Here is an 8812-nt window from a genome sequence, read left to right as displayed (position 1 = left end):
GCCCATGCATGTACAGATGTGCCGGCCTGGCACACACGTGTGCAGATGTGCCTGCGCTGCCCATGCATGTACAGATGTGTCGCCCTGGCACACACATGTACAGATGTGCCGGCCTGGCACAAACATGTGTGCAGATGTGCCTGCACTGCCCATGCATGTACAGATGTGCCGGCCTGGCACACACGTGTGCAGATGTGCCTGCGCTGCCCATGCATGTACAGATGTGTCGCCCTGGCACACACATGTACAGATGTGCCGGCCTGGCACAAACATGTGTGCAGATGTGCCTGCACTGCCCATGCATGTACAGATGTGCCTGCCTGATACACACATGTGCAGATGTGCCTGCGCTGCCCATGCATGTACAGATGTGCCTGCCTGATACACACATGTGCAGATGTGCCTGCGCTGCCCATGCATGTACAGATGTGCCTGCCTGGCACACACGTGTACCGATGACCCCTCTGGCACACCCCATGTGCACACGCGTGTGCCAGGCACCAGCCCCGTGCCGTTACCTGCTTGGACATGGAGTCGATGAGGCGCACATAGAGATCCTGCTCTGTGCGGAGCCCTGCGGTGACAGCGGGGTCACAGCCCGGCCTGTACCCCTCCGTGTCCCCATATCCCCATGTCCCCATATCCCCATATCCCCATGTCCCAATGTCCCCATGTCCCCATATCCCCGTGTCCCCATATCCCCATGCCCCATGTCCCCATATCCCCATGCCCCATGTCCCCATATCCCCATGTCCCAATATCCCCATATCCCTATGTCCCCATATCTCCATATCCCTATGTCCCCATATCCCTATATCCGCATGTCCCAATATCCCCATATCCCCATATCCCCATGCCCCATATCCCCATATCCCCATGTCCCCATGCCCCATATCACCATATCCCCATGTCCCCACGCCCCATATCCCCATATCCCCATGCCCCATATCCCCATATCCCCATGTCCCCACGCCCCATATCTCCATATCCCCATGCCCCATATCCACATATCCCCATGTCCCCATGCCCCATATCACCATATCCCCATGTCCCCACGCCCCATATCCCCATATCCCCATATCCCCGTGCCCCATATCCCCATATCCCCATATCCCCATATCCCCATGCCCCATATCACCATATCCCCATGTCCCCATATCCCCATATCCCCATGCCCCATATCCCCATATCCCTGTGCCCCATATCCCCATATCCCCATGCCCCATATCCCCATATCCCCATGCCCCATATCCCCATATCCCCATGTCCCCATGCCCCATATCACCATATCCCCATGTCCCCATATCCCCATATCCCCATGCCCCATATCCCCATATCCCCATGCCCCATATCCCCATATCCCCATATCCCCATGCCCCCATGCCCCCGTGCCCCCGCCCCACGCCCCCATCACCCACCGTTGCTGTAGAGCAGCTGCAGCCGGTAGTGGATCCCGTTGTTGGTTTTCTCCCCGTTCTGCTCCTGGGGGGATCACGGTTGGATGGATGGGGGGGGCACACGCGCATCCCGGTCCCCTCCCGGTGCCCCCGTCCAACCCCGCAGCCGCCCTGGGCGCGATGAGCCGGGGGTGCCCGGTGGGCAGGGGCTCACCCGCTCCTTCTCCACGAAGTCGATGAAGGAGGTGCGCTCGATCTCCACGGGCTGCCCCTGCCGGTCGTACATGGCCAGCACGAAGTGGAAGAAGTTCGATTTCCGCAGGTTCGACGGCGGCTGCTTCTCGAAGTGCGCCCGGGCCAGGCCCACGCCGCTGCGGAGGGCGACGGCGGTGAACGGGGGGACCCAGCCCCGGGCACCCCCAGCGCCAGCGGGGAGCCGGGGGCAGCGCCTGAGCCCCGGGGCTGGCGACACGGGGAGCACCCAGGGCCCTAACGCCCCACGGCCACGTTAGCCCGGTGCCCCATTGAAGCCAGCGCCGGGCCCCGGGGGGGAAACGGTGCCCAGCGCTCTACCGTCCTGTGCCCAGTGCCATCCCCTCCTGTCCCCATCCCCTCCTGTGCCCAGTGCCATTCCCTCCTGTGCCCAATGCCATCCCCTCCTGTCCCCATCCCCTCCTGTCCCCAGTGCCATTCCCTCCTGTGCCCATCCCCTCCTGCCCCAATGCCATCCCCTCCTGTCCCCATCCCCTCCTGTGCCCAGTGCCATCCCCTCCTGTCCCCATCCCCTCCTGTGCCCAGTGCCATTCCCTCCTGTGCCCAATGCCATCCCTTCCTGTCCCCATCCCCTCCTGTCCCCAGTGCCATTCCCTCCTGTGCCCATCCCCTCCTGCCCCAATGCCATCCCCTCCTGTCCCCATCCCCTCCTGTGCCCAGTGCCATTCCCTCCTGTGCCCATCCCCTCCTGTGCCCACTGCCATCCCCTCCTGTTCCCAATGCCATCCCCTCCTGTCCCCAATGCCATCCCCTCCTGTCCCCAATGCCATCCCCTCCTGTCTCCACTGCCATCCCCTCCTGCCCCCAATGCCATCCCTCCTGTCCTCATCCCCTCCTGTCTCCACTGCCATCCCCTCCTGTCTCCACTGCCATCCCCTCCTGTCCCCAATGCCATCCCCTCCTGTCTCCACTGCCATCCCCTCCTGTCTCCACTGCCATTCCCTCCTGCCCCCAATGCCATCCCTCCTGTCCCCATCCCCTCCTGTCCCCAATGCCATCCCCTCCTGTCTCCACTGCCATCCCCTCCTGCCCCCAATGCCATCCCTCCTGTCCCCATCCCCTCCTGTCCCCATCCCCTCCTGTCGCCACTGCCATCCCCTCCTGTCCCCAGTGCCATCCCCTCCTGTGCCCAGTGCCATCCCCTCCTGTCCCCATCCCCTCCTGTCCCCAATGCCATCCCCTCCTGTCCCCATCCCCTCCTGTCCCCACTGCCATCCCCTCCTGTGCCCAGTGCCATCCCCTCCTGTCCCCATCCCCTCCTGTCCCCACTGCCATCCCCTCCTGTGCCCAGTGCCATCCCCTCCTGTCCCCATCCCCTCCTGTGCCCAGTGCCATCCCCTCCTGTCCCCATCCCCTCCTGTGCCCAATGCCATCCCCTCCTGTCCCCATCCCCTCCCGTCCCCAGTGCCATCCCCTCTTGTCCCCGGTCCTGTCCCGAGCGCAGGCAGGGCTGGGGGCACCTGATGCTGAGGGAAGTTCCCCTTTTCCTGATGAAAACGGGAACGGGGATGGCGATGGGGGTTCCCTTCCCTTGGGCAGTCGGTGGGGTCAGCGCCTCATGCCATAGGTCCAGCCCTATGCGCATGGGCACATCGGGACAGGGGGGAGGTTGGGGGGGGGGGGGGTGTCAAGCTGTTGGGAGTGGTTCCCATGGGTACCCAATGTGGGGCAGGACCCCTCAGCACCCCCATATCCCAGCCCTGGCCATGGAGGGATGTGACCCTCACCTAATGGGTGCTTGGGGATGGAGCCAGGTAGGGGGGTCCTTTGCTCCTGCACGGCTGAGACCCCCCCGTATCGCTCCTCCCAGCACCGCTCCCATGGGGCTTCACTGGGTGCACAGGGGACCTCAGGCACCTTCACCCCCTGTAATGACGCCCCTTGGGCTTTAATTACCCCCCCAGCACCACTGTGGGCCCCAAGCAAGGCCAATGTGAAGCTGGGCCCCCTCGGGGACACCCGTGTGCGATGAGGACAGAAGCTCATTAAACCCATCACTGGGGAGCCGCAGCATCCCCGACAACAAACACGGGGCCAGACCCCACGGCTGTCCCTGGTCCCCCCCCCCGAAGGGGACCCTTGTGCCATAGGGCTGCAAGGGATGGAGACCCCATTCCCGTTCCCATCCCTGGATCCCTGCCGTGCTGCGGGGGGAGGCGATGCCTGATGGCAGCCTCCCCGCTCCCGGTGCTCCGTGCTGAGCCCGTTGCCATTAATTATTAACAGCAATCAGAGCACTTCCCAGCACCCGGCTCTGCCAGGAAAGCAGCAGCTTCCCTTGGCCCGGCCGTCAGCCACTGCACCCCAAAACAGGGCGGGGAAGAGGGACCCCACCCCGTAGGGTCACCCTATGGGTGCACCAGGACACCCAGGAGCCCATGGATGCAGCTGCGGTGGCCATGGGACCATATAGGAATGGGGGTGTCTGTGAGTGATGCTGGGGGGTGGGGTGGGGGATGTATGACCCCCCCGCCCCAATGGGGGTCCAAGGGGGTGCAGGTGAAGGGAGGCTGAGTCTGGGGGCGATGAACACCCCACACGCGTGTGCACGTGTGTGTCATGGCTGGCACATGCGGCACGCGCCGAGCTCATGGGTACCATGGTGGGATGGGGGGGACAGGAGGGGATTGGGGGGCACCTGAGGCTTGTAGGGACAGGGGGTCTGTGAGCCCCATGCTCGCACACTGGGCATAGGGCACCACCGGAGCGGCTGCAGCGGTCCCAGCCCTGGGTGCCCCCCTTGTCCCCCCACATCGCAGGTTCTGGGGGGCAGAGTTCACTCCTGTTCTCATACTTGGGGCACAGAGAAGTCCCTGGGGCTGTGGGACCATCGGTCCAGCGGCTGTGGGGGGCTCCAGGTTGGGATGTGGGTGCCCCCCCCCCAAGGATTGATGGGGGGGGGTGCAGCAGGTTTTGAGCATCCCAGTGCTATTGGGGGGAACCCAGGGATCCCCCACGGCTTCAACCCCCACCTTAACAGCCCCCTGAACCCCACAGAGGGGGGACAGCGGGAGATGGCGTGGTGGGGACAGGGGTGAGGTGTCCCCCAGCTGCACCCAGGCCCCTTTGGGCACAGGGTGGAGAGAAAACAGGGGAATGGGGTGCACGGAGCACCCCGAGAGGGCAGGGATGGGGTGCACGGAGCCCTGAGCATCCTGAGAGGACAGGGATGGGGTGCACGGAGCCCTGAGCATCCTGAGAGGACAGGGATGGGGTGCACGGAGCCCTGAGCATCCTGAGAGGGCAGGGATGGGGTGCACGGAGCCCTGAGCACCCCAAGAGGACGGGGATGGGGTGCACAGAGCCCTGAGCACCCCCAGAGGACAGGGATGGGGTGCACAGAGCCCTGAGCACCCCCAGAGGACAGGGATGGGGTGCACAAACCTCTCGCAGCTCCTGTCCCTCAGCCAGCACCCACCGGCTCTCCCAACACAGGACACCAGGCCCCGGGTGGCTCAGGATGCCCCAGCACCCATGGGTGCTGATGTCTGCGGAGTCCTGCAGTAACCAGGGCACGCAGGCATCCCTGAGGCCCAGGGAGTCAGGGCGTGGGGGGTGCCCCGAGCACCCCATGGGGATGAGGCATCTGGGATGTCGAAGGGGTCCAGGGATCCGGGTTCTGTGGGGTGCCTGGGGTACCCATCATTCCCAGCTGCCCCCAGCACCCACGATGCCTGCGGAGCCGGTGGTACCCGGGATGCTCAAAGTGCCCAGGATGCCCATGGAGTCCCTGGTACCCGGAATGCTCACAGTGCCTGGGATGCCTGCAGCGCCCGGTGCCTGGGATGCTGACAGCACTCGGGATACCTGCAGTGCTTGGGATGCCCGTGGAGCCCGGGATGCTCATGGTGACTGGGATGCCCGTGGAGCTCAGGGTACCTGCGGTGCCCGGGATACTCACAGAGCCCAAGACCACCGTGGGGCACAGAATAACCCCAGCACCTGCGATGCCCACTGCAGCCAGAATGCCTGTGGTGCCTGGGATGCCCGTGGAGCCTGGGATGCCCATGGAGCTTGGGATGCCCGCAGCACCCAGTATGCTTGCAGAGCCTGCGATGCCCACGGAGCCCAGCATACCCCCAGCACCCAAGATGCCCACTGCATCTGGGATACTCGCAGAGCTCGGAATGCCCGTGGAGTCCGGGATGTCCACAGTGCTGGGGATGCCCACAGAGCCCAACGTACCCACAGCACCTGAAGCGCCCACCGCACCCAGGATGCCCATGGAACCTGGGATGCCCACAGAGCCTGGGATGACCATAGAGCCCTTGGTGCCCTCAGTCCCAGGGATGCTCACAGAGCCTGGGATGCTCAGGGAGCCCAGCAGACCCCCAGCACTCAGGATGCCCACTGCATCTAGGATACCCACAGAGCCCAGGGATGCCTGCGGAGCCCAGGATGCCTGCAGCGCCTGGGATGCTCTCAAAGCCCGGGATGCCCGTGGAACCTGGGATGCCTGAAGCACCCGGGATGCTTGCAAAGCCTGGGATGCCCATGGAGCCTGGGATGCCCGCAGTGCCTAGGATGCTCTCAAAGCCCGGGATGCCCGTGGAGCCCAGGATGCCTGCAGCACCCGTGATGTTCTCAAAGCCCGAGATGCCCGTGGAGCCCAGGATGCTCTCAAAGCCCGGGATGCCCGTGGAGCCCAGGATGCTCTCAAAGCCCGGGATGCCCGTGGAGCCTGGGATGCCCGCAGTGCCCGGGGTGCCCGCGGAGCCGCTTACCTCTGCGCCGCCGTGCTGGCGTCCAGGATGCCGGTGCCCTGCAGCCAGCGGACCGAGGGCAGCCCGGCCGTGAGGGGCTCTTCCTTCATGGGCAGCCCCCCCCGGGGCAGCGCCTCCTGCACGGAGAACATGGCAGGGGCTCAGCGCCCGACCCCAACTTTCCTGCCCCGGGGCCGGGAGCGGAGCTCAGAGCCGGGCAGGTGCCGGGGGCCGCCGGGGAAGCGGCATCGGCGGCGGCGGGGGGGGGGGGGGGGGACCCGGGAGGGAGCGGGAGGAGCCGGCCGGGGGGGGGGGGGCAGGCGGGAGGCGGAGGCAGGGCCGGAGAAGTTGGAGACGAAGGAGACCAGGAGCCAAGTGCGGGGACCGGGAGGGGGGCGGCGGGAGGGAGGGATGGGGAAGGCAGGGGAGGAGTGGAGGGAGGGATGGAGGAAGGCTTAGGGGAGCGGAGGGAGGCTGCGAGGGCTGGAGGGAGGGATGGAGGGAGCAGAGGAGGAGTGGAAGGAGGGATAGAGGGAGGGATGGGGGGAGGTAGAGGAGGACTGGAGGGAGGGATGGAGGAAGGCTTAAAGGGCTGGAGGGAGGGATGCAGGGAGGCTGCGAGGGCGGGAGGGAGGGATGGAGGCAGCAGAGGAGGAGTGGAGGGAGGGATGCGGGCAGGCTCGGGGGAGCGGAGGGAGGGATGCAGCGGGGAGGAGGCCGTCGAGGCCCGCGGGCGGGGGCAGGCGCGGCCCGGGATGGGGCGGGAGCGGTTCGTTACCGGGCGGGCGGCGGCGGCGGGCGCGGCGCGGGACGGCGGCGGCGGCAGCGGCAGCGGCAGCGGCAGCAGCAGCAGGAGGGGCCCGGGGGGCGGCAGGGGCCCGGGGGCACCGGAGGGCCCGGGGGAGCCGCCTCCCCGCCGCCGGCCCGAGCCCCGGCCCCGCCGCGCCGCCGCGGCCACCAGCACCATCAGCACCAGCACCCGCCGCCGCGGCCCCGCCGCCGCCGCCCCGCCGGCCCGGGCCATGCCGCCGCCGCCTCCCCGGGGAGGCAGGGCCGGAGCCGCCGGGGGAGGCGGGGGCCGCGGCCGGGCAGGCTGACATCATTCCGGGGAGGAGCGGTCGCTCCCCGCCCCGGCGGAGGGGGCTCCGCGGCCAGAGCCGCGCCGGGCACCGGGCGGCCCCCGGGGGCAGCGGGAAGGGGGGGGGGGGGGCTGCGGGGCCTCCCCCACCGGGACACCCCGGAGGGACCCCAAAGTGACCCCAGTGGGGGTGCCCCAGAGTGACCTCACTGCATCCACTGGGACACGGTGAGGAGAGGCCGGGGACATCCCATTGTGTGCGCTGGGGACCCCAAAGGGACCCCATTGAATCCCCTGGGACACGGTGAGGAGACCCCGCGGACACCCCATTGTGTGCGCTGGGGACCCCATTGAATCCCCTGGGACACGGTGAAGAGACCCCGGGGACACCCCATTGTGTGCGCTGGGGACCCCAAAGGGACCCCATTGAATCCCCTGGGACACGGTGAGGAGACCCCGTGGACACCCCATTGTGTGCGCTGGGGACCCCAAAGGGACCCCATTGAATCCCCTGGGACACGGTGAGGAGAGGCCGGGGACACCCCATTGTGTGCGCTGGGGACCCCATTGAATCCCCTGGGACACGGTGAGGAGACCCCGCGGACACCCCATTGTGTGCGCTGGGGGACCCCAAAGGGACCCCATTGAATCCCCTGGGACACGGTGAGGAGAGGCCGGGGACACCCCATTGTGTGTGCTGGGGGACCCCAAAGGGACCCCATTGAATCCCCTGGGACACGGTGAGGAGAGGCCGGGGACACCCTATTGTGTGCGCTGGGGGACCCCATGGAATCCCCTGGGACACGGTGAGGAGACCCCGTGGACACCCCATTGTGTGCGCTGGGGGACCCCAAAGGGACCCCATTGAATCCCCTGGGACACGGTGAGGAGACCCCGTGGACACCCCATTGTGTGCGCTGGGGGACCCCAAAGGGACCCCATCGAGTCCCTGGGACACGGTGAGGAGAGGCCGGGGACACCCCATTGTGTGCGCTGGGGGACCCCATCGAGTCCCCTGGGACACGGTGAGGAGAGGCCGGGGACACCCCATTGTGTGCGCTGGGGGACCCCAAAGGGACCCCATTGAATCCCCTGGGACACGGTGAGGAGACCCCGTGGACACCCCATTGTGTGCGCTGAGGGACCCCAAAGGGACCCCATTGAATCCCCTGCGACACCCCAGGGGCACCCTGCGGAGACCCTGGAGCGATCCCGGTGCATCCCCCCAGACACTGCAGAGTGACCCCAGGGTACCCCAAAGTGACCCCACTGCACCCCAAGACCCTCTTGAGGGCTGGTGGGGCCCTATGGCTTCTGCCAAAACCGGCTGTCCGTCCATCCATGCTCCCATCTATGCCAGT

At 66.8% G+C, this 8812-nt stretch overlaps 1 protein-coding gene across 2 annotated transcripts in view; it reads right to left on the bottom strand.

Moving 5' to 3' along the window:
* The window catches only part of EBF4 (EBF family member 4), a 25243-nt gene extending 17846 nt beyond the window's left edge, over positions 1 to 7397 (bottom strand). The window contains exons 1-5 of one of the 2 annotated variants that reach the window (XM_061441072.1): positions 7152 to 7397; positions 6395 to 6510; positions 1612 to 1768; positions 1419 to 1482; positions 519 to 574 (exon numbers count right to left, since the gene is read on the bottom strand). In XM_061441072.1, the coding sequence (XP_061297056.1) occupies positions 519 to 574; positions 1419 to 1482; positions 1612 to 1768; positions 6395 to 6510; positions 7152 to 7397 (639 nt within the window). Of the gene's footprint in view, positions 1 to 518; positions 575 to 1418; positions 1483 to 1611; positions 1769 to 6394; positions 6541 to 7151 lie in introns of those variants that run through there. The other variant, XM_061441073.1, reaches the window with a different exon arrangement.
* Between the last annotated feature and the right edge of the window lie 1415 nt (positions 7398 to 8812).

The sequence above is a fragment of the Pezoporus flaviventris genome, unplaced genomic scaffold (genome assembly GCF_033815535.1).
Source record: "Pezoporus flaviventris isolate CSIRO_AGI_PZ_B2104156 unplaced genomic scaffold, CSIRO_AGI_Pfla_v1 ptg000188l, whole genome shotgun sequence".
In the NCBI taxonomy this organism is placed as follows: Eukaryota; Metazoa; Chordata; class Aves; order Psittaciformes; family Psittacidae; genus Pezoporus; species Pezoporus flaviventris.
Note: the sequence above shows the minus strand (reverse complement) of the source record. Positions and strands in the feature narration are given on the sequence as shown.